The sequence below is a fragment of the Manacus candei genome, unplaced genomic scaffold, assembly GCF_025592945.1.
Source record: "Manacus candei isolate 608988 ecotype Guabito, Panama unplaced genomic scaffold, ASM2559294v1 h1tg000053l, whole genome shotgun sequence".
NCBI lineage: Eukaryota > Metazoa > Chordata > Aves > Passeriformes > Pipridae > Manacus > Manacus candei.
In genome coordinates this window covers 2,157,048-2,181,948 of record NW_026138101.1, presented here as the reverse complement: position 1 = coordinate 2,181,948, position 24,901 = coordinate 2,157,048, and the positions used below count along the sequence as shown (strand labels likewise).

The following is a 24,901-nucleotide window of genomic DNA, read 5'->3' as shown; positions in this document are numbered from 1 at the left end:
ATGGACAGAGGACTGGCCAACATACAGAACTTGGCTTGCACAGACATACTTAGGTTTGGTTTGAGTTAATGCTTCCTTCTTCATACTTACATTCCATCAGAAAGTTAACAGTTTGTTGTTTGTAAACGTATATCCTTAATACACCTGTGGTTTTATCTTTGTAGATCAGCACAGGGTGTTTGTTAAGAAATTGTTTGCCCCAGGATTTTCCTCTTTGCAGCCTCCGGTTGGCAAAGGCTTGTAGTTTTGGCTACATCTGTAGTTATGATGCATTAAGTTTCCTGCTTACTAAGAGTAAGGCTATGATTGTGATGTTCCCTGTTTGCTGTGAGACTGAGGGGAGTGTGCCCAAACATACAAAATAGAGGAGCTGCCTTTGCACAGATAATGAGTCTGAGTTTGGCTGCTATAGAGACCTGAAAGCAACAGCTTCATTGTGGAGACCCTCACTGTGCAAACTGAAATAGAACCAAGCTCTGTTCTTAGATTTCTGTGTGGTCTCTTTGGCTTCTGCTGCTCTGCTTTTTTTCTTTTTCTTTTAATACCCTTTATTTAGTTTAGTTGATTAAACTAATAATCTTATGCTGGTGTTTAGGGCTTCACCATTAAAAAAACCAAACCAAAACAAACCCCAGGCATAACACCAATAGCACTTTGCAGACAGATATGCTGAAAAATAAGATTGTATTGATTTGTTCACAGTGGCTGTTACGTTTTACAGTGTTGACTTTATTGGTATTCCTTAGGCACGACACAATTTTGGTGTGGTAGAGATTGATGGAATTCTGTATATTCTGGGAGGTGAGGATGGTGAAAGGGAGCTGATCTCTATGGAGAGCTATGATATTTATAGCCGGACCTGGACCAAGCAGCCAGACTTGACCATGGTTAGGAAGGTAAGAACTACATTGTATAGTATTGCAATACTTATGGTTAAACAGGCAATTGTATGTATATATAAAAATATATATATTTAAACTTTTTTCTTCAAGTAGAAGCTGTAACAAATAATCTTAAAATGAAAAGAGAGACAGCAGCTTCTTTATTAATATACCAAAAGAAAAGTCTGGCTGAGGATTGTTATGCCTGGCATTGTTTGACATGTGCTACAGGCAACCTGAATACCTGTGTGTGTATAGTTAGTTTTGGATATGCTTTTTCTCTTTTCCATAAGATTGGCTGCTATGCAGCTATGAAGAAGAAAATCTATGCAATGGGTGGAGGCTCCTATGGAAAACTCTTTGAATCTGTGGAGTGTTACGACCCCAGGACTCAGCAGTGGACAGCAATCTGTCCTCTCAAAGAGAGGAGGTGAGTGAAAATGGAAGGGGGAACTAGATTGCTGTGTACAACCTTTTCTAACTCTGATGAGAGGAAATTGTCCTTTTGCTGATGAATCCCTGAAGATGGCCCATCAACTTCCCCATGACTTTCTGAGTCATGGTAGCCTGTAGTTAACACATGGCTGAGGAAAAGAGAAGCATCCAAGCAATAAATACAAATTTTGTAGAAATGCATTCCTGACATTACAAGCAATACTTCCTTGATGCAAAAGGAAAATTAGAAATTGTAGTTCAGTTGGAACCTCAGAATTTTTTTCAGAGATAAATATGTTTCTGTTTTATGTGTTCTGAATTAGGTGCTTACAATTCAAATCCATGACACATCTGGTCTTGTTGGATATAAAAGGAATCTGTGTGTGTGTGTGTATAAATAAAAAAATAAGAAATTGTGGAAGTTCAGAAGGATATGTGAACTGGTTTTGATATATTACATTAATATTTTCTTTTCATTTGGATTTTCAGATTTGGGGCAGTGGCCTGTGGAGTTGCCTCTGAGCTTTATGTCTTTGGTGGAGTCAGGAGTCGTGATGACAGTCAAGCCAGTGAGATGGTGACGTGCAAATCTGAATTTTATCATGATGAGTTTAAAAGGTAACTGGCTGCAGCTCTAAACATGGAAAATACATGCCTTACGGTCTTCTGCTTGTCCCCCCGCTGTTGGTCCAGCCCTTAAAAGCATATTAGGTCTGTGCTGTGCTCATTTTATTTTTTATGACCCAGTTTGGCTGTTACTGAAGGTCCATCAGTGGCTTTATCCTCTCACATACCAAGCCTAAAGCCCTGGGCCACCATGCCAGTCTTGAGTGCCCCTGAACAGGACAAGCCCCTTGGTCATACAGGTACTTTGTGGTTCTTCCCCTGCACTCTGCAATTCCCCCAAGTGCAGGGTACTGCTGCCCCTACCTGTGCTCATGCCCAAGGCTTCTTCTGAGTGCTTATTAAAGGTGTTTTCCAGCCTGGATGGTTCCATGATTCTATGCAGGAGTGTATGTATGTACAGGGATATTTCTTCATGATCCAGTCTTTTGCAGCTTAGGGAATTCCTAAGGTAGGGATAAGAAATTTCATGCATTTTTGCTCCAAGCATTTATAGCTACTGTAGGTTTTTGCCCTAGGAAAGACACTATGGATGCTATACATTCCACAGCCCCCTCTACATCCTGTGTGGCTGATCTCCTTCTCTTTGTTTTGAATCTGCTTCCAATTGCTTCATTTGTTGTCTCTTGGCTCTGGTGGTGGAATCCACCTTATTACACGTGGTAACTATTCAAAATGTTACCTTAGGCAGATTTTTTTTGTATAGTCACCTTACTCTCCAGTCATAAGACAAGCTCTGGTTCCTTCAGCAACTTTTTTCTTGCATATGACTATAAATTAGATGATTCTCTTTTATAAACTAAATTGAAAAAAAGACTTTGTGGTCAGATGTTTCAAGTCTTGTTGACAGTGGAGAAGATTAGCATGTCTTTATTAGAAGATCAACACTGATTTATGACAGTGACCTGTATAAAAGGACACAAAAATAGAATAGTAGATGTAAATTCATTATGTAATTTTCTTGCAAGATGTGGTTGTAAAGAGACCAATTTCTGCATGAAGAGGTCTTCTGTGTTGTTCAAAGTGATGTCTAAACTAGCTATAATCCAATGAGGCTGGAGAAAAACATCCTTTCAAGTGGATATAGGAAGCAGACAGATAAGAGAGGCTATTGCTGCTGATGCTCCCTAGTGTTTTCTAGCCCTGTGAGGGTGGGGAAATGCTAAAAGTTTATTAACAGTTTTGAAAGAGGTCTTTGAAAGGAAAAGAATTCTGGAAAGAAGTGCTCTCCTCTCTCCTACTTGCTATTTTTAGCTGATTCACTTGAAATATTTCCGGGCTGATCCTCATGATTCCTCCCCAGTGACTGTAAACCTGTCCCACTGGTTGGTAGAGGGTGAGCTTTCATGGATTTTGGAGGTTGCAGCCTTGGTGAGTCCGTGGTGCCACCTGCTGCCTGCAGCACCCACACCTGCACAGCGTGTGCTGCGCTCGTGACCGTGCTCGGGGGCATCCCCCAGGTGTTACAGGATTCAAATAAAACTGTAGTAAAAATCCAGTTGTTCCAGGTCTTGCTCTGCCCCCCCGTGTGTGCTGGGTGTGTGGGGTGAGGGCTGTGCCGGCGCAGGGGCCGGGAGGGAGCAGCAGGAGGAGCTGCTGGAGGAGGCACAGGGTGAGGGCTGCCCAGATACTCACGTTTGCCTTTTTGCTCTGCCACTGCAGGGCCTGAGGCTAGAAATGGAACTCAGCTTAAGTGTGTGCTTGCACTGCAGGCAAGACACGGGTTGTGGGTGTTCCTTTGGAGACAGGGGACCAGGGAAGGCTGGGATGACTCTGCTGGCTGGGGATCGTGCTCCCAAAGTTTGGAAGGTCTCGGTTCAGCCCCGGGAGGCACAAGGGGAGCTGTAGCCAGAAGAGGGTGCAGTGTCCCTGTGTTATGTTCCAGCACTCAGCTCCAGGGGTCTGCCAGTTATCCCAGGTTTCCCTCAGAGATCTCTGTAGGTGGGTGCCTTCCAGGGGGGCTGTGGCAGGGGCTGTGACACCTGAGCAGTTGTAACTCTCTGGAAAAGGGAGAAAATGGCCATAAAGGGAATTACCTTCAAACTGCAGTTAGCAAATATTTCTGCCTACCCAGTGCTGAGACAAAGTACGTTGTTGTCCAGTATTCTTTTCTGAAGTAACATTGCATCTGGAAAATGATTGTAATTTCATTAAAATAGTGTCTCAAAACATGAAATGAAAGCATATTGACTCTCTGGAAAATGTGAGGGTGTTATTTCCTGGGCTGATTGAGAAATAGCAGAAAACAAATCTAAATCACCTACTTCACTCAAAATAAATAATATGCTTTTCTTAAGTCTGTGAAAACCTTATACTAGGTAATGATGTGTGTTTGATGAGTTTAGCAATTCCACTTGCACGTGCTCTGCTGTGCATCAGCACTCAGGAGTAAAGCATAAGTGATGCCATAGATGTTACCACAGGTGGACAATCTCCCTCAGTTCCTTTGTGCATAGTTACTGTGATGGATGTACAAAGGCAGGTTCTTCATCTTAAACATTATGCAGCTGCTACAAGGTCATCGATTTATAGTTGAAAAGTGCATTTGTTTCCTCAGCAAGGTTCTGAGACAAATACAAGGTGATTAGTCCCCCTTCAAACCAGCAGCTTCAAAAAGTCATCGTGAAGGATCTGAACCCTCAGACTTCACAGCACACACACTTTTTGTAGTTCTGGTGGTGGAATAATACTGGAGCTGTCAGAGCTGAAATATCACATCAACAATGTATGTGTATGTTATTGGCAGAAATTTAAAAGTGTTGGGTTAATAGATTTGGGGAAAGGAGGAGTATGTTTGCAAGGTGGTTTAGCAGCAGTGGGTCAGAGTGACAGCACATCAATTCTAGCAGTCTCCAACCAAAACTTACAGTGGTTTTTTGATAGTTACATATATCAGTATTCTGTACTTTGTAACAAGCTACGGGCTTTTCCAGCTGTTTTTAAGTGCAGAACTCCATCATGTTCACTTTCTCTTTGACTGGAGAGAACTTTTTGTGCTGTGAGTTGAACCATTGGATACTGCTGGCTTTCAGGTACGTGCAGCAGAGCACACCTGGGTCATCTGCATGAATTTCCATGTGTGCCTCAGGTCCCATTACCAGGGAGCACAGGGTCAGCACCACCCCAGGCCCCCAGAGGCTGTGAGTGTCTGACTTACAGGTTTTACTCCAGTGTGTATGTCTAAGTATGTACTTACAGCAGTATATAAACATATTAATTCCTGTAAGCTGCCATAATTCTGGCTTAAATTGGATTAAAGGACTGGACTTGTTTAATGTTGTTTGCTTTGACAGTAACTTACTCCAGAATAACTCACAGTGCGCAGTCTTTCAAAATTGTTATTCTAAACTATGACACGGAGTTTTCTAAAGACTGGGGATATGCTGAGGTCTTCACACTACCAAAAAAATAAACACTGAGACTCCTGTTAAGCTGTGCTGTATAAACAAGTAATAAAATAAATGAAGTGAGACAGAATGGTAACATCCACATGAAATGTGGAACAGGATAATAGAGAAAATAATTCTCATATTTGAAGTACTGCTGTAACCGAGGTTTTTCAGTTAATAAATGTTTTGTCAGCCTGTCTTTAGAGTCATGTGCATGAGTGAATGTAAGTGAACCAAAGATAGAAAATACATCAGACTGCAGGGCTTTTGCAGGATGTGGATTTTTTTTTCAAAGGCTATAGATTGAGCTTTGTGTGCGTTGTATCCTGTTTTTTAAAATATTGATCAAGCTAAAAACAGACTTAATAAATGTGAAAGTGGAGGATGGAGATATAAAGGTATCCTTCACTCAGTGGTCCAGTGTTTCTTCTCTATAAAAAGCAGGAAATCTTAACTATATATTCAAGACCTTGGTGGGTCAGTCTTTGCTTCTGCCAGAGTTCCTAATTCATAATATCCTTTTTTGCATCACGTAGGTGTGTGGAGAATTGGGTGATGTCTGTACACACTTGGGTTTTTTCTTTTCAATGTAGATAATTGGAAATATTTAACAGAGCCCAAATTGGCTTTAGGATTCTTTGCAAGAGCTGCTGGTGGAGCTCTGTCTCTAGGAATAGTCCAACTGCCTTTTGCTGGTGGTCTGGAAGGGAGGTAGGATTTTTTCCTTCTTTTCATGATTCAAAAAAGAATTATGAAACTTTGCAGGTATTAAGGGGGATAAAAGTGAAAGATACCTGTTCAGAAGCAGTACTTGGCAAAAACTCCTTTAAAATGTTCTTTTTGCTACCGGAACATCATAAAAATAAGGAAAAGCTTTCAGCAGTATATAAGTAATAAACTAAATAATCTTGTAACATGGTAAGTGTAATTAGCAAGATTCTTCCATTCAGGAATTTCATTAAAAGCAAGTGCTTATTAAAATGTGATGAGAACACTGCCTGATGCACTGTCAGATGAGAGGAACATGGATTTCCATTCATTTGCAGGCCTCCTTTCCCAGCTGGGATGAGCTTGAGGTTATATATCTAGAATCTGTTTGTTCTGTATCACATCTTTACTTCCTTCCCACGTGGACATAGAGCAGTTACCATCCTACCTGTTCATTACAGCAGCGTGGATGGATCATTTGGCTTATATCACTTGAAGAGTGGAAAAAATCAAGATTCCTTCTTTTTTTTTTTTTTTTTTTTTTTTAAATTTAAGTGGAAGCACATTTCAGTTCCTGAGCAATCACTTCTGTCCATGGTTACAGTGGTACTACCTTCCCCCTGCTCCTCTTGGACTGGGTTTGAGTGGAGCCATCCCGGGGAAGTACGCAAGAGTTCTGTTCCAAGGACTGTTTGCAGATTCCTGAAGATTGTGAATTTTTGGTCGTGGTGTTTTTTCCATACTGTTCAAAAGGCAGGCACAGCCCACATTAAGCTGGAGCTTAGTCAAATTCTGATGAAACGTGACCCCTTGCCCTTCCTGTCTTTGTTCCTTCCTAGTTCTAACTGCTAAAGCTGCTGTGAGTGTTCCTGAAAAGTGGGGCCTGTTTTTTAAAGTGTACGTGTTGAGAAAGCTTCAGAATGAATTTTCACAAGCAACTGCAGATACTTTAATATTGTCCTTTGGTGCTGTGCTTGGACCTCACACCGTGGGTTTAGGTATTTTTATTTAAACTCCAAAACCTTGAATATCTAGGGCAGATAAACCTCTGAACTGGTTTTTTCCCCCCTTCCTTAACATGGTCCTGTGTTTACTAAAACAAAAGAAATTCCAATCTTCCTTCTGCACTGCTCTGCCACTTATTCAGTTTTCATAATTCTAGGTCACTTGCTGCTAAAAAGCAGTGAAAACACTGAGTGTGCCCTTTTCCCACAGTAAGGAAGCTAATGAAGTATGGTGCAAGATGTTTTGCTCTGTAGGAGAGTTTCTGAACCAGTGCAGAGGAACTTCTCTTTTGTTCTGCTCTTAGTTCATCTCTCATCCTCTGTGACAGCTACAAACCATTGCCTTGCTTTCTGCAGGATGTTAATCCTTCAGTGTACAGCACAGACAAAATCATGGACAGCTAATCCTTTCATTTGCCCTTTAAAAATTGATTTCTGTCTCCAAGATAATTGATATGGAGCAGCATCTCCTTCAGTGCCAGAAGAGAGGTTTACTTCTGAATCAGGAGTTCAGAGAATGCAGAATTTTCCATGGTCAGCAGGTATCTGTGAGGGCATTTCCAATTTTTTTCCCTCAAATTAACCTGGTATGGCCATAAAATACATGGGGTGATTTTCAAAGGTTTCTCAGACTTTCCTGTTCTCTGTAATTATTTAATAAAAGATGTAGGAGCAGTCACCTAAAATGGCCTTGATTTGTATGTCTCAGGATCTGTACCTGGGAACTGTGACACCCTCTGTGAAAGGGCAGCAGCATTTTGTAGGAATTTGTTTCAGAAGCAAAGAGAATGCTGACAAGTCTAGGCAAGTGGGACACCTTTATAAACCAGCATCCCAGTACATGCTTACCTGCTTTCCAAAGGCTTCAACATGGAAAACTGCTTTTCACTGGGTGGGATGATCAGGCTGCTGTAGTGTTGCAATGAGACTGTGCTTACAGTGAACACAGGGGACTTTTAAGTTTACAGTAGGAGCTGGAAAGGGATTGAAAAGAGCCTGATATGTGATTAGGAATTCCAGATAATGGACATTTTTCTTTTCCAGATTCCCTTACCATTTTGATCTCCAGTCTTCTGTCCCTTGTTTGAAGCTGAGCATTGCCAAGTGCTGCATTCTTCTTAGCAGGCCCTTATAAGGCACAATTAGAGAAGTTAAGGAGTTATATGGGAGAAGGCACTGCTTAATAACAAGGTTCTGCCATAGCAATTTGTTATTTCCCCTAGTGTGGGTCATTAAGGCTTATATGTGTTTATGATTTTACTGATTTTGAGAAAAAACAGCCTAAAATTTTCTCTGTAGGGAAAATTGAGTGGCATAGCTGTTGGCTCTGACATGCCTGGTCGCTTCCAGAAGGTCACACTGGGTGGCTGCAAGAGGAATTTATTATAGGTAGATTACACAGATGAGTGGAGCAATTCTGAAATAAAGCAAATTCAGGATACAGCAGTACCAGTTGCTTTTCCTGGCTAGGGGAAGCCAGGACTATTGCAGTCTAGACAACATTCCCAATGCTTTTTACATAACCAATTACCATGTGCTCTCTGCTTTCGAGTCGAAGATTACAGTTACAAAAAGAATCTGGATTTTTTTTTTTTTTTAATAATCACATCCTGTTTTTTAATTATTGTTTTTACAGGTGGATTTATCTAAATGATCAGAACCTCTGTATCCCAACTAGTTCTTCTTTCGTGTATGGAGCTGTGCCCATCGGAGCCAGCATATACGTGATTGGAGATCTCGACACAGGTCAGAACTAGAACTAAAAACCTCTTGTTGCTTATTTTCTTCCAGTCTTTTAAATACTGGGTACCAATGAGACTGAACATTTTAAGGATAAGAGGCTGAGATTCTGTTCTAAGTTGCTGTGGTTCACAGGGATTATGCTGGACATACAGAAACGTGCAGGTTGCTTTTGGAGCTCTTCAGAAACAGGTTCAGTGCTATGAGCATTGGGTGGTTTGGTTGATTAGTTTGAAGATCAGAAAAGAAGACTAAGAGTGTGTTACTGCTTTTATCTAAATGTAAGGAGAACTGTTACTGCCTGAGGTTGTGGCTCCTGTCTTTGTAGCAGTAAGCAGGCAGTTCTGCATTTTGGGGACATCATCCAGTGGCTCATATGGATGTGAGAGTGACTCTGGGCTCTAAATCCTGACTGAATAAATGTGTACTAACAAACACAGTCAGTCCTCAGCTTTCAGCATTTGGCCACATACTGTAAAAGAGGTTTGGAAGGCTACATGCTTTTGTGGCCGTGTGTACATACATAAGTTGTGAAACAGGGCTTTCTGCAAAACGTAGATGAGGAAAATTCCAAATGTGATGGGTTTAAGTGGATCAGAGACATCACAGTAGTTCCCTTTTGACAATAATTTCAACCACCCCTCCAGCAACTGATCTGTGTTCCTGTGCACTCTCTCCTTCACGTGTTTGCATGCTGTGCCAGGGGAAGTTTGGGTTGGATATTAGGAAGACATTTTTTACAGAGAGAGTAATCAGCCATTGGAATGGGTTGCTCAGGGAGGTGGTGGATTCTCTGTCTCTGGAGGTGTTTAAGATGAGGCTGGATGTGGCATCAGTGCCACAGTCTGGTAACCACGACAGTGTTGGATCCAGGGTTGGACTCGATGATCTCGGAGGTCTTTTCCAACCAGGTCAATTCTGTGATTGATTATCAGAGGTTCAACGCGCTGGTACCTACAGCACATTTTAGGCATTTCCTCTCTTTTTTTTTTTTGTGAACTCAGGCACAAACTATGACTATGTCAGAGAGTTTAAGAGGAGCACGGGCACCTGGCAGCGCACGAAGCCCCTGTTCCCGTCGGACCTGCGGCGCACCGGCTGTGCCGCCCTGCGCATTGCCAACTGCAAACTCTTCCGACTGCAGCTTCAGCAGGGCCTGTTCCGCATCCGCGTCCCTTCTCCGTGATCCGTGTGCTGGCAGGGGAGGAGACTGGAAGAGTTCTGCGCAGCCCACCATAATCTAGCTCTATATAAAAGGAAAAAAGCTGAGAAATTACAGCTGAAACTTAACACTGTATGCTGTGCTTTGGTATGGTAACTGTTTTTGTTTTAAATGCTTAAAAAGCTTGAGTCTCAGTTCTTGTTCGGGAACAAATAACTTAAGTATACATTAAAAAAGAAGAGAGGGGGGAAATAAAAGGGGAGAGCAAGGAAACACCTTCAGTCGTAACCATTTGGAGTTTAAACCATATTATTGAAGAAGGTTTTTTTTTGTGTCTGGAACTGTGGGAATCGGTTTCCTTTGGCGAAGCTTATTGGAAAGCGGAACAGATTTCAGGTGCATTTCCCCTGAGGGGAACTGGTCCGAATAAAAGTGCTATCTGGGACTGGATAGCTGTAATACACAGGAGCTGTACAATAACCAACCTCCCTGGTGTGCTGCCAAGACTGCTGCTGGAGCGTGATGCCATAGGAGACGTTGGTCGTTGCACCTTTTATTTCTAGTCCTTCCTCAAAAAGATTTAAGGTCTGTGCCTAAAAATGGTGGAGGTGTGTACATACGGTTTTTCATTCATTTGCAATGGTTTCATTCCTACAAATACTTTTAATATATTTAAAAATGGACTAATCTGAAATGGATACAGTACATTACAGAGAAGTAAACTGGTTTTTTTTCTACGCTGTCATTTGAGTAGCCTGACGAACTGGTCTGCAGGTGGGTGGCATGTGCTTCTGGGTGGGCTTTGGGGGCTGTTTTCTTGAAGTGAAAAGGGGGAAGGGTGTTTGGAACGGTTAGTGGTGATTGCTGCTTTTGGCAAAAGCAAAAAAAAAAAAAACAAATAGGTTGTGTTCCTTTTTACTTCAGATCACTTGCAAACTCAGAATGGTTTTTAAGCCTGAGGATCGTAGAACGGTGTGTTTTGTCTCTCTGAGAACAAAGGTGAAGTATGACAAGGATATATTTCTTTTGCAGAAAACCTGATTTTTGGATTAAGAGTTCAGGAAAATTTGAACAGCGACTTTAAATTGGGATCAAAAGTTTGTTTACTAATGATTTCCGTGCTAAGGTACAGTCTTGTTTATTGCTGTCTGACTTGGAAAGCTGGGTTTTATGGCGTGGTTATAGTGAAGAACTTAGTATCTTGCATTTTTTTTCTTACTAAGCCTTGTTCACATCAGTAGCGATATTTAATTGCCTTTTTTTTCGTAGTCAAGGTCAGCTGGTAGAACACTTTTACCTCAGTTTTTGATTTCGTTATTGTTGTGATGGGTGGGACGTGACCTCTATTTATTTAAAAGGAATAAAATGGGAGAGATGGGAAACAGAAATAAGACCTCCTACCCTTCAGAAAAAGAGATTTTGTATAACCAGTATTATAACTACACACAAGACTTTCCACTCTGCACCTTTGTGGACCTCAGACAAGCCAACCTCTGCCCTCAGTTGTGTTAGTGTAAACCTTTGTCATCTTCGCTGAATCATCTTAGACATGCTGAACTACAATCCCAAACTCCTACAGAATAGTGATATTTCACTAAATAACCCTTGAAGAGACATTCTGAAACTTCTGCTCGGTCCTTCCATAGCACTGATGTGTGGTTGGAATTACTCTGATTTCTGAGCAAAGGGGTGGGGGGGGAAAAGAAAAGGGCAGCAGCCAATCCATTCACCATTATTTATTTTTTTATTATTTTTTACAATGCTGAAGTGCTGCAAAACTTGAACTATATACATCAATTTTCTGACCTATATTAGTTGACATATTAAAAAGTTTATATATTTATGCATTGCAGTAAACTTGGTGTGTGTATATATATGTCTTTAGATTTTAAATTTATATATAATGCTTTACTACAGAAATGTGAACCACTATTTCCATCCTTGGCTGTCTTGTGAAATAAATCAAGTGCTGTTAGTTTATCTATAAAACTTCCCCTTTTTTGAAAAATCTTACATGGATTTTTTTTTTTTTTCTCAGACAAAGTGCCAAGATCCCATATTCAAAAGTGATGAATGTTCCTAAGCACCTATTTCACTTTTGAGCTCAGTTTTCTAAGTGGCTTGGAAAACTTTCGAAAATGTTATTCAGAATATTGCAGGCTGCTATCTCCCAAGTCCCTGTAGCTTCCCAGCACCCTTGAGGGCATTCAGCACCCAGAAAACATAAGTGATAAATGCACATATTAAATCCAAATCCTCTGTACTCAAGCAGTGTTTTGCAGTTAAAATTACTGAACAGAATGTTTACATTTAAAGTAGGATTAACAGTAGGTATTCTTACTTTTTTTTTTTTTTTAACATAAATAAACAAATCTCTTGTGATTGGAGCGTGTTGCGAATGCACTTGGTGAGATTTGACCAAGAAGTTTAAGCCTCTTCAGCTGAACCAGTTGCAAACTGAATTTCTTAGCACGCCTGTCCTCGTGTCACGTTCTGTGCAGCCCAGGGACCAGGGACCCTGGGATCAGACCCCAGTGTCTCCAGGGACACTGGCTCCTGGAGTTTGGGGTGCATGCTCAGGCTGAAGGTTTGAGCACTCCTGAGCTCTCAAAACTGGCTTCCTTGGTGTTGCTTAAGTGAATGGGGATCATTCCCCATCTGTGTTGTGTGTGGCCGATCCAGGAGCTGTTCCAGGCTCTGTGTGTGTAGGAGGGAAGTGATGTGTCTTTTGGGGTCTGACTCCTGTCTGTCTGCCCTGGTCTGATCTGCAAGTGCATCTCTTGGGATGTGCAATAACCAAGTTTGATTTCTCTCTGAATTTTAGGCAAGGCTTTGATGCCAAGGCTCCCCTTTCTCCAGGGATTGTCCTGGGGATGGTGCAGGAGACAAGAGGCAGAGCTGACCTCTGGTTTTCCTTTTGCTTTTCAGAAGAGAGGGGAGGGAGGCTGTGATTCCAGAGGTGCTGAGTGGAGGGAGGTCACCAGTCTCCTGAGGCGTTGAGTGTATGAACAGCCATAGATTGGACTGGGTTCACTGGTAAATGCCACCACCCCAGCTGTCCCTGCACCCCGGTGCTGTGTACCCCTGGTGCTGTGTACCCCTGCATACGATGGCTGAACCACGTGGGAAACAACTCAGGAACTTTCTGAGGTGCAGTCCAGGGGTTTTAGGTGGTTTGGCAGTTTAGAAACTTAGTTTAAGTTGTCCTTGCTTGGCACAGTGGGCTTAATTCCTTCCAGCTCCTTAATCAGCTCTCTGGTTCAGCCAGGTCCTCCACAGGTGACTTTGTGAATGTTTCTCCTGGCCCTCTGTCCCTGCCATCTGAGGCTTCACCACCAGGCTTTAGGGCACCTTCCCTGGGGCTGAGAGTTCATCTCAGCATTGAAATGCTGATGTTTTTAGACCAACATTTGTATTTCTGCAAAGTGCCACTGACTCGGTGCCCGGCACACCTTGGACCAGGGCTGGGTCCTTGGGTGCACCTTGAGTCAAGCTCAGCACAATCCCAAACTAGGACTGGCTGGGCCACCTTGAGCTTGAGGAACTTGGACTGGGCCTCTGTGTCCTTTTTCCTTCCCCTGCTGAGGAACTGGACAAACCCCAGCCACTGTCATTATAAAATCACCGAAATACGGGGTAGGAGTTGTGGAAGATGGGAAGAGAGGTGGCTTTTTCTTCTCCCCTCACTCCATCTCTTACCACAGTTCCCCCCCCCAAAAAAAAATTTCCTCTTCCTTTTTTTTTTTCTTCATGTGCCACAGGTAATTTTTGTAAGAACTTTGGAGTTGCTAATTTTAGGTTAAATCAAAAGTTTTGAGTGTACAAGTGGGGGGAAAAAAAGAGATACTATTGTAAGCACACGGCAGCGTCCTCTGTGCTTGTTTTACAGAAGCAAAGGTGTAAAGTGCTGTTGCTCTCAAAAAATAAATCCCTCAGGTTCCTGAGGGAGGCACACACCTGGCCTTGTGAGATGGTCCTAAAGAATCAGGGTTGGATTTCAAATTCTTTCTGTGTTTATAACCTGAAGAAGAGGCATCCTGAAGAGTCTTCTGTTTTGCTGTACCACAGCGAGGTCTGCCTGTCCTCAAATGTTTGATCAGCTAGTCCTTAAGTTTTAGTTGTTGTGAAAATGCTGTATCAACCCAGCTGCTCCTGGTCGAGGGGCTCTCCACAGCTTTGGGGGCACCTCGTCTGTGAATTGAAGGCAAATGGATACGAGGTCACGCAGCAGGATAGTGGTTGAGTCTGAAAACAAATTCACAACCTCAGCTCACTGATAGCTGTGGGCAGGCTGTGCTTGGACTGCACAGCACGTGCCTGGCACACAGCCTGCCTTCTGGGGCAGAGATCTGGGTGAAAATAAGAGGTTTTTATCAGAGCTGCTGAGGTGCCTGGTTTATGAACTCCCCTCGCAGAACACACCAGGCAGCTTGGTTTCTTTGCAATATTTCTTGTGCCTGCACGACTCAGGAAATGCACAAGTACAGGAGTGAGGGGTTTAGGGATGTCTTTCCCTGTTTTAACTGCAGTTCCTCTGGTTGTTCCATAAATACTGTGGCCATCCAGCCTGCATGGGCTCTGCTAACGTGCGTGTGCCGTGCGAAGTGGAGGATGCAATAACAAATGCAAGTTCATACAAGTGCCAAAATTTTGGTTTACTCTGTGTGTAACAATAATTCAGCTGATCTACTAAAATATAGAGATGCTTACAATTCACTGTGTTCCAGAAAAGAGCAGTGGTTTGGGTTTTTTTGGTTTTTTATTTTTTTTTTTAAATGTATGCTATTGAAAACACTGTAAATTTTTACTTCTTTTTTTTTAAATACTGTTCTGCAGGTTTGTGTTACTCTTCACAGCTGCCTTGAATATCACTCCATGTGATGGATATGGACACTTTGCTCTTTATTAGAGCACTGGTGCCATGCAAGTATATAATAAGTGGCAGCTGACAACAGGTTTTAGTATTTAAAATTCTAAGTAGTTAGATGAAGTGGAGTTCATTTGCATTACTTGGCCTGCAGTGTCTTGGGAAGTGTGGCTGTGCCCAGGGACACAGACAGACCAAGGCCTGGTTTGGTGCCACTCACAGCCATGCTGTCAAAGGAGTTACATTTAATTTAGGGTATGGATCCTTCCTGCCTCTAATTTAGCATTGAGGACGAGGGGGTTGTGTTCTCTGAGCTCTTTGGAGTACTTAAACAGCTCCTCCAGGTGGGTGGGAGGGGTGTTAATGACATCCCTGTGTGCAGGAGCTGCTATTTCCATCTTCTCTTGGAGTGTTTCCTTTTCCTGTCCAGGAACAAGTGCAGGGCTGCGTTTCGCTCGTCGCTGCTGCAGCCTTTTGACGTTTGCCATTTTCTGCTGCTCTTCCTTGTCTTTTCTTGGAGCTGGGAGCTGCACCTGTAGGTTCTGTGTTTCTGTGGCACACCACTTGTGAAGGGAAAGTACAGAGATCACTCTGATCCCTTGGGATTGGGAAGGTGACCCAGTGAAAGCTGAAGGCAGTGAGATTTGGGGGCAGCTCCACTCATTTTCTGTGGGGGTCACATCCACGGGCTCTGAAGTTTATTGATGGGTTGGGCACCTGCTCTCCATTATCCCTGTGTTTTCTGGTGTGGTTTTTTTTTTCCTGTGGAATTCCTTGCTGTAGGAAGGATTGCAGCCAGGGTTTAAGGTGACACCTCTGATCAGCCATGCCCAGCATGACTCTGCAGCCTGACTGCTGTTGTCCTCCAGTAATCAATTGTCTCAAAATTTTGATTAACAGGTAATCTAAAAACATGGACTAAAGCCATGTGAAGTGCCCAACTTGATAAACACCTGCTCAAAAGGATTAAAGGTAACAGGAGAATTAAACTATGAACTGCTACCAACGGGTGATTATGTTGTAAATTTGTCGGCAATACAAAATCTTAGATATTTTTCTAAATAGCTTATTCTAGGTAGCTGCTTCTTAGTTGTAAAAATATTTGAAATAGATAAAGATGTTGTTTAGAATAATATTTGAAGGTTATTGTCTTGAAAAGTGAGCTGGAAGATTGGAGCTTTTCAATGGCAAAGGCTAAATCTTGTTTGCCCGGTGCTTTTGCAGGGTTTCTGGTGAACAGAGAACACCTGCCAGGGCACATCAGTGCATGAGGGTGCTCAATGCCACTGCCTACCTGTGCCCTTGAATTTGCATAATGAAATGAGGCTGTTCTGAGCCCTGGTAAAAGCTGAGGGATCTGATTACAATAATAAGATAGAAAGAAGTGTCCCCAATGTCAATAATTTTATTGATAAAACACGAAAATGCCTTTTTTTTTTTTTTTTTCAGATACTGGGTACTTTTGAATCACCACCTAATGCACTTGATTATTTTTTTTTCTTCTTTGCCTTTCATCCTTTTCACTTAATGCTAAAATGTCCTCAAGGGCAAGTTTCTCTCCTCTGTATTTCCAGCCCCAGGAGCCTGACAGACCCCCTGTCACAGGCTGTGCAATGGGCTGTCTCACCAGTGTAATTTCTGTGCATTCTCTGTGCTGCCACCCCTGCCAACTTCAGAAAATTAAAAAAAAAAACCAACCCTGTAGAACAATTTTGCACCAGATGAAAGCAAGAGCCGTTTTGGAAAGTCTAAATGTCAGTCTGCAATAATTAGTGTGCTTTGAGAACCTGATCCCTGGCTGGGCTTGAGGTTCTCTCCTGAATGGTCTGACACTGATTAATCTGCCTTATCAATTTTATTAACCTGCTTTATCAATTCACACGTGACAGCAGGAAAGCATTATCATCCTTGTCACTTGTTTCACTTGTCCTTGTCACTTGTTTTTAACTCTTAAAAAGCAAAGTCTGCTTATTTATTAGAGTGTATAAACCAGTACACCGGGGTATCTGCCAAGGTGGTCGGGTTGAACAGAGCTGACATTCTGCAAAGCTCTTGTTAAAGTTTCTTTCTGAAGGGAAGCCAGGGAGTGCCCTCTTAAGAAATACTTTCAAACTCTTTCAGAACTGGTCTTAAACGAGTCCAAAGGACTCCTCTGGGTTGCTCAGAGTGCACGGGGTCTGTTCGAGCTTTTGTTTGCTTCGGGAAACAGCTGCTAAGTCCATTTGAAGCATTATTTTGTCATCCCTGACTTCCCAAACCGAAATAGGTAAATTAAAAATTGCTTCTTTTAATAGAAACATTTTTGTATTTAAGGGTTGGAGGCTGCATTTTTGCAATATGTGGTGAGTTTGTATTGCACCTTAGTTTACTGGCTGTAAACAGCAATCTGTGTCCTGGTGGACTCCTGACAGGTACTTTTCAGTGCTTGGAGCAGAGGAGAAATATCAGTAAAACAAGATTTTCTAGGGGGGAAAGCCCCTATTCCCAGCTACCTCATTTTTTTTCCCTTGCACTTTGTCAAATCTTTTTGTTTTGTTTTAAATCGCATTTTGCCCTTCAATTAAAAAAAAAACAAAACTAAAAGCAGACAAGAAGCAGGACAGAATGGTGCCATTGCCCAAGGACAGTTTACTTTAATTTCATTTTAAATTAATGTTTCTGTACAAAAAGACCAAGGTTGACCTGCAGCTGCTGTAAAAAGTAAATAAAAATGTGTATTCCTTGAAAGTAACTATTATACTTGGAAATGAGAGTAGCAATTGAAAGACTGTCCTGATGATTTTTATATAGGAAAAGATCTGTTTAAAAAAAATGGAAATCTCTGCTCTTTTAAGGACAGATCAGATAGTTTTCTCTCTGCCTCTGCTCTGCACTGTTTTGCCTGTGATCCATTATCTCAGTGGAGAGATTCACTGATTTTTCTGTAAAGTCTAATTGGCTGTTTTTCTGTGGAGTTCTCCCTTTGCTCTCCTACAAAGGAAAAACTGTCAAAAATCTATACCCACCTTCTGCACCTGAACTCATCTAATTGCCCATTTCTTTGGGATCTTCAAGTATGTGGGGTTTTGCATAGCTTGAAGAAGTGTGCTTTCTTCTGCTTCTAAAGGTGCTATTTTGACACAGTTTTGAACTCCTTACACTGTGCTTGACTTCTCAAAGACCGATATAAGCTGATAATCAGCTCGTGTTTATTCTCTGGGGTTTTTCTTTGACTATTCAGTCTGTTTTTTAAAATACATCCCTTTTCATAAAGATGGCTCCCGAACTGTCAGAGGCCTTAAAAATACAAAATGTAACGGGGGAGTGCTGCCTTTTTCCTTTCTCTGTAAAGGCAAAACCAAGAAATGCTTCACGGGGAACATTTTCCTCTAAAATTTTAAGGAGCAGCTCATGCTTTGAGTTCAATGTAGCAAACATTCTACTGGCCACGCACGAATAGCAGGGACAAAACAAGGAGCTATTCATGCCCCTGCAGACTGAACCAATTAGCTGCTAATTCCAGAGCCTTCCATTGGCATCATGGTGGCTATTCTGTAAATATTAATGTTCCTGGGCTCGGCCCCAGGACCTGGCTGTGTGTCTGGGACACGCTGACCAGCGTGGCTGTCAGAGCACTGGGATGTTGGGCCGGGTGTGGGGTTTGACTCAGACCTCACCTGCTCAGCCCCCCGAGGGTGTGGGTGCCACAGAGGGTCAGGAGGTAGAAGGAGAGAAGCTCCCAAGAGCAGAGACATCAGCTTAGCAGGCCTGAGGAGAGGCTCTTGTAGACGCAAACCATGGAGTAGAGAGATGAATTTTAGTCCTGTATAGGAACTCTTTTGTTGTCCTTATTGTGCTGTTTTTTATTTGTATTTAATCTCTATCATCAGTTTGGTGTAGGGGTTTGGTAACTGCTACAAGTTTTTCATTCTGTGGAGAATATGAGTCCTACTCCTGCCCTGTGTGAAGCAGCAGCAGGATCAAGGGTTGGTGTTTGAACCTGTCCTCTCTCCAGACAGCAGGTTATTGTCTTCCCGTAGGCTTCACAGTCTCAATGCTGTAGCATTTCTCAGTTAATGTAAGAGCCCTTCAGCCTTTTCAGAAGAGTCCAGAGACTGCCTTGTCCTTCTCCTCCTTCCCATCTTGGGTGCTGCCCTCTGGACCGTCTGAACTCATCCAGGCTGTCCAGGAGCCACGAGCTGTGGCCTCATGAGGAGTACCTGTGTTACCTGCAGTGCTGTCTAAAAAACAGCTGATAAATGAGGGGCCCAGGAGAACCCCACTGCACTTGCAAGTCTCTGATCCTCTCACTTTAGGGAAGGCTGAAGAGCAGCATCGTCCATTGCCTGTGCAGAGTCTGAGCTTTGCAGCTGCGCTCTGGCAGCACAGGTAAGGATGAGTCCACCCTGCCCCTTCCATAAGGGTAAGATATAAAGGACTATGGGCTGGGTGTTATAGGAGAACCAATATTTTGCGTTGCTTCTATTTAAATCTGAAAATACTGGGGTCTCTGAAACCGTATCTGCAGGCTGGAACCACAGCTATCAGCCTAAATAACCGAGGAGCTCCCACCTGCCTGGTTTTCCCCTCCACTTGTTTTTTTTCTGAGAAACCAGAGATGTGGAACTGCATCCCAGTTTGTCTGGTCACTGCTTTGTAATCTGAAGTGGAGCCTGACAAGCTGAGACTGTTCTAATTTTGCCTTCAAAGGGAAAAAGCAAAATTTCTTCATGTTAGGTGCTCTACCTTCAGAGTTCTCCCTCTGTAAACCATGTTTATTGAGTAGCATGAATCTTGTAGGATTGGGCTAAAGAATATAAATACCTATTATATGAATGATGACTAATGTATTTAGTCTGACTTTGTACGGTACAAATACTTTATTTTAGCGTAAGAGAATGAAATAACTACATTGAATAATCCAGTTATGATATTCCATGAACCAAGAAATAGGAGGGTGTTGCAATGTGATGCCACATTGCTGCTGCTCTCACAAAGGTTCGGTGTTCTGTAAAATCTAAGATCTTGATAATGACCAGGAGATTGTCAGAATATATTGACACTTTTCCTACAAAAAATACACTGGTGTGGTGTGGTAGAAACACTCACCTGGTCTTGTTTACTGTTGCTGGCATGCAGCTTGACAGCAAGGTTTGTTCCCATCATCCAGCTGTCATGCTTTGACTTTTGTGTTACAGATGTGTTTACTGCTACAGGCTCTTTGTGTGTGTACGTGTTCTGTGGGTCTGTCTGTGCTTTGTGTGGGAATGAAGTTTTTGCTTTTATTTATGTGTCCACCCCAAAAGTCTTCACATGTTGCTTTAGAAATGAGTTGGTGAATCACTTGGGGCCAGGCTTTGGAATGCTCTGATCTGAGTATGTTGAGTTACTTCTGTTAAAAACAGGGAAAAATAAGACGTAAATGCTCTTTGGCCTCAATCAAACTATGCAATACAGCACACCAGAGAGCTGAATTCCTTGTGATACAGAAGATGTGCGGCTCCTGTGTCCTTCCAAGTCCAGTCCTTGGTCCAAGGTTAGGAGAACTTGTACTCAGTGGCTGCCCAAGAATCTTGTATCCAAACCCACTCCAGTTCACTGGTTCCCCTCCTACCCCCTTGCCTGGCCCAGCAGTTTATCTGGGTCAGTGTATGGGTGTTTGAGCTGGAATGATGTCCTGTCCAAGTGTGTCCCTCCTGTCCTCTCGTGGTGTTGTCGATTGGAGCTCGTCCCGTGATCCCACAGCGCGGCTTTTCCCGCTGGAGCGAGTTGGTGCCACTTCATAACATTTACCTGTCTCAGCTCTAGGGCAGGTCAGGTGTTTGGGGTTTGCTGTGCCCCTCTGGGCTGATGTTGTCTTGCTTTTATGTTCCTGTGTCATTCATTTGTGAGTCTGGTCCTGACAGCAAAGAATCCCCGTGACATCCCAAACCCAGTCCAAGTACGTTTTCATTTCCAACGCTTCTCTGTGTCTGAGTTTGATTTTGCTGCTTCCGTGGCAATTCAGGGATAAATGCCCACGTGGTCAGGACTGCTGGTAAAGGTTCTTTGTTCTCCCATTGATTCGTTTTTTCCAGTGAAATTTGTTCCTTGTGTTCCCTCTCCCCCTGTTCCCTGTCAGTAAAACGGGTACGCTGCTTTCCCTGCTCCTGCATCCCGTGAGGAGCTTTCATCTCCCAGGTGCTCTTGTCGTCTCACCTTCACATCATTCTCCATTTACTTAACCCACCCTGCACCTCACACTGCTCCTCCCTCCTAACTCCCTTTCCTATTTCACCTTTCTCTAATTCAGATGAACCTCGATTTCTTTTTCTGTTTCCAAAAAGGGATTTCGGTGCATAACCTGGGAGACAGAAAAGCTCTCTCTGCAGGTGTCTGTGTGTATCCATTCCCTCCCCAGCACACACAGTGTGAAGGGTTCAGCCTGTTCCATTCCTATCCCCAGGTTTTCCCTAGTGTGAAGCAGAACACAGGCTGAAGCCATTTCTTATTTCTTTTGGTAGTTGAAAATATTTGGAGATTTTCTTCTTTGGAAATAGCTGCTGCAGATGAGCAGCTGGCAGAAGAGAGGGTTGTTATGCTTCCATATTCAGTATTTTTAATTGAGGAACAAATAATTTATTTTGGGAAAAAAATGTAAATTTTTTTGTATTTGTATGTCAAAGTGGCCTTTATAGGAAAAGCACATAAAATATTTAGATTAAAATTGCTTAGTTATGTAATTTTAGTGGGGACTTTTGTATTGACAGGGTTTCTATGCATTTTTCAAAATATACTTGCTGTTTTGTGTTAGAATTATTGGAAATCTTTTTAAAAACATGTATTAACACATTTTCCATGGTTGATCCCTTTACTATCATTCCTTTTGAATACTACAAAGGTTTTAATTAACCCTGTAAATTAATTTTCCCCCACAAGTGTTTGCATTAAGTCAATACAATGAGTTATAGCATGGGTATGTAGCTTTAAGGGAATAAGCCTAATTAGTGCAGCTTAATTATGGGGAGATCTGTTTGGAGAAGGGCGGAACGTGGGGTTTCAATTGCACTTAAACCACTGAAATAGGAAATTTAGGTTTTTGCTGTACCTCAGTAGGATTTTATTAAACTGTTTCCATCCTGTATTGTTTACACTTGAGCATTGTTTAACCATGCACTGTTTGTGCAGTTTGCAGTTCTCCTTCATTCTGTTGGGATTATATGAACGTTATCAGGTATGAAAAGTTTTGGAGTGTGTGGTATCCTCGTGGCTTTGGCACGAGTTTGGGGAGGGAGGAGAGGAAAGTTAGATCCATTGGTGTATTTTTCCATTTAATTATGTACAAGTCTTCACATTGGCGTAGACTAAATAACAGAACTTACAGTTGAACTGTAAGTGCAGTCAATGGTTTGGGGATGGGGGAAGTGAAGGGGTTGCAGAACTCCAGGCAAAAAATACCCTTTAATTGTACTGGGGTGCAACTGCCCTGACTGCCTGTGCAAAGCAGAACCCGAGGGGACACATCAGCCCCTGCTGTCACTGCTTGGATTTTCCTTTCTCTTCTCGAGGTGTTCCTGCAAGGTTTGCTGAGTTGGACCCTTCCCAGGAACGTCTCTCAACTGACACTTCAGTTTTCCTGTTTTCTGTTTGTCCTTTCAGTTGTTGTTTCTCTTTCCCGAGCGATCCCCCATTGTCCATAGGTTAGTGTAAGTGCAAGCTTTCAGGTGTAGCACCAAACAAACATTGCATGGTAATGTAGAAAAATGTGCAATTCTAATGGCACTTTGACCCATTGCTGAAACACTGGGTTTTGCCACTGAACAAATTCTCAACAATTGAAAACACTCTGTGTCGACATTAGATGTCTTGAAGGTGAAGCAAAGGGCAGTTACTCCAGTTGTACCCACGGATAATTTGGTATTGATTCTTTTTTTAATAGTTTTGTGATCCGTTTTTAGAAGAACACGCACATTTCTTGGTTTACTTTAGTTGCCATAAATTGCCCAGGGCAGAGCCTGGTCCACCTCCATCCATTTATTTTCATGGAGTAGTTGCACAAAAAAATGGGAACAGCAAAGCAGGAAAGCTGTTTGGTTACTCAGCAGTAACCTCCCTTGCAGATTTTGTGGCTCACACACGGTACAAAAAGGGACACAGGAATTTTCCTGGATTCAGTAGCACTCACTTTGTTTACGTGTTCTGTAGAACGTTGGGTGACTAAAGGGAGGTTCCCTTTTTAAAGTATTTGACTTGTGCTTTGAGGACTTAGTTGCCACTGTGCAAATTGTGCTGTAATATCGTACCAAGGATCAGTGAAAGTGTTTTATCTTTTTTAATGTCGTTTGTATTTGATCGGGTTTTATAAATGTAAGAAAACAGAGTGTTGTATTTTGATCTGAAATTTGCGTATGGTAAAAGTAACTTTGCTTTATGTATTGGAGGTTTGCTCAGAACTTGAATAATTTTATAGAAGGGTACAGACCAAAATTAATTGTCTTAAAGGTGTTTAATAAATTAACCAAATAAAACATTGATTGTTTGAAAACTTGTTAACTGCTCCTTCTGCTTTTTCTTTCTACTTTTAAAAGGAAGAACATAGTTCAAGATTTTCTCTCAAGGTCTTATGAGAAGTGAAGAAAAAAAAAAAGGAGCAGTGGATTTTATAAATATCATTTCCCATGAGTTATCTGTTTTATTATTAAACATTCCTACATGCCAGAAGTTTAATCAAAGGGGAAAGCCCAAAGGAAATAAATGAGGAGGAAGGGCTAAGGAAATGAGGGGAGGCGGGAGCAGTCCCTCTCCAGCTCTGCCCAGGCAGTGAGTGCTGGTGATGGTCACTCTGGGAGAGATGGGAGTGGGAAGGAGCCTCTGCTCTCCTGGAAAGGCTTTCGTGGTTGTTTCGAGGTCTCCATTCTCCCCAGCAGTCACCCTCACTAGTCCCCTTCACAACTGCTGCTGCTTCCATGTGACCCTTCTGAGCAGAGGAGAAAAATCTGGGGAGTGTAACTGCTCCCAAGGGCAGGTACAAACTGCTCCTTCCAGGGCTGCCTGATATCCCAGCCCTCTGTTGCTCCGTGGTGTGCAGATGTGACCTCTGCAAGTTCAGAGACCTGCATGGTTTTAAGTTGCCAAGCAGCTGCAACTGCAGTTGAGCAATATCCTTGCTTCGTGGCTGCTCCCTTCTCTGATGTCCCAGCCTTGCCTCTGCTGGGGCTGCCTCCACTGGGACCAAGGAGCTGGAGCAAAGGTTTGACCTCCAGGAAAGTACCCTGAGCTCTGCCTACCTGTTCTTAAACAAAAGGACACTGAGGCAAGGCCAAATGCAAGGTAGGAGAAAAGGAAAAGCTGAGGTTTGGGGTAGCTTGGGCAAGGGGAGTGAAGGGGGAAGGCAGCAGCACAGGTTCAAAGCAGAACCAGGTGCTGTAAACACATGGTCTAAAAGAGATGGTGGGTACTAGGACAGAAAAAATGGATACTTTCTGCATAAACCCCTTTCCTTGCTCAGTTTCACAGCCATACCAAGGTTCTGAACTGCCAGCCAGGTTGGTGCCTCCAGTGTAAACAGGGACTGATGATAGGGAATCTCGTGTTGATTTACCCTTGTTGCTGGGGTTCCCATGGTTATGGGCTCTGCCCTATCTCCCCTGTCTTACTGAGTCTTGGAAACAAAGACAGGAGAGTGAACTTGGATTTATCTTTATTCCACAGCCTGGAATCCTAACAGAAAGGGAAGAGGGCTGCTGCCTGGTTTCCTTTACCTTTTATGCACAGAGGAGATACAACTTCTAAAGTTTCCATTTCTGCCTCTTTTTGCCCCCTCGATTTGTTTTCTAAAGCATCGCAGGAGAAATCCAGAAATGGTTCCTTAAACAGGATTTCCAGTTGAGGCTCTCGATGCCTGGGAGCAAGGCCTCCCTGTGCCTCTTTAGCTGCAAGGGACTTGCCAAGAAGGCAAGTTTTGGGGTTGTGCAGCCACACTTGTGACTCTGGTGCTGTCAGGGAGTCACAGCTGTTCACTGGCTTCCACCAGCTTTCTCCTGGCAGGAATGTGCCAGGAGAGGCGTGCAGCTGGCAAACCTCCCTGCTGCTCTGGAGGCATCTGGGTGTGTGAGCAGCCCCAGCTTTGCTGA

The 24,901-nt window shown here is 42.8% G+C and overlaps 1 protein-coding gene across 3 annotated transcripts in view; it reads left to right on the top strand.

Annotated features, from left to right (window-relative positions):
- GAN (gigaxonin) overlaps positions 1-23,317 on the top strand; it is a 40,918-nt gene extending 17,601 nt beyond the window's left edge. The window contains exons 7-12 of one of the 3 annotated variants that reach the window (XR_007906943.1): positions 747-896; positions 1,175-1,311; positions 1,806-1,934; positions 8,678-8,787; positions 9,786-11,069; positions 15,711-23,317. Coding sequence is in view for 1 of the 3 variants with exons in the window: in XM_051801750.1 (XP_051657710.1) it covers positions 747-896; positions 1,175-1,311; positions 1,806-1,934; positions 8,678-8,787; positions 9,786-9,967 (708 nt within the window). In the remaining 2 variants the exon portion in view is untranslated. Of the gene's footprint in view, positions 1-746; positions 897-1,174; positions 1,312-1,805; positions 1,935-8,677; positions 8,788-9,785 lie in introns of all 3 variants that reach the window. The other 2 variants (XR_007906942.1, XM_051801750.1) reach the window with 2 other exon arrangements.
- The last annotated feature ends 1,584 nt before the right edge of the window (positions 23,318-24,901 follow it).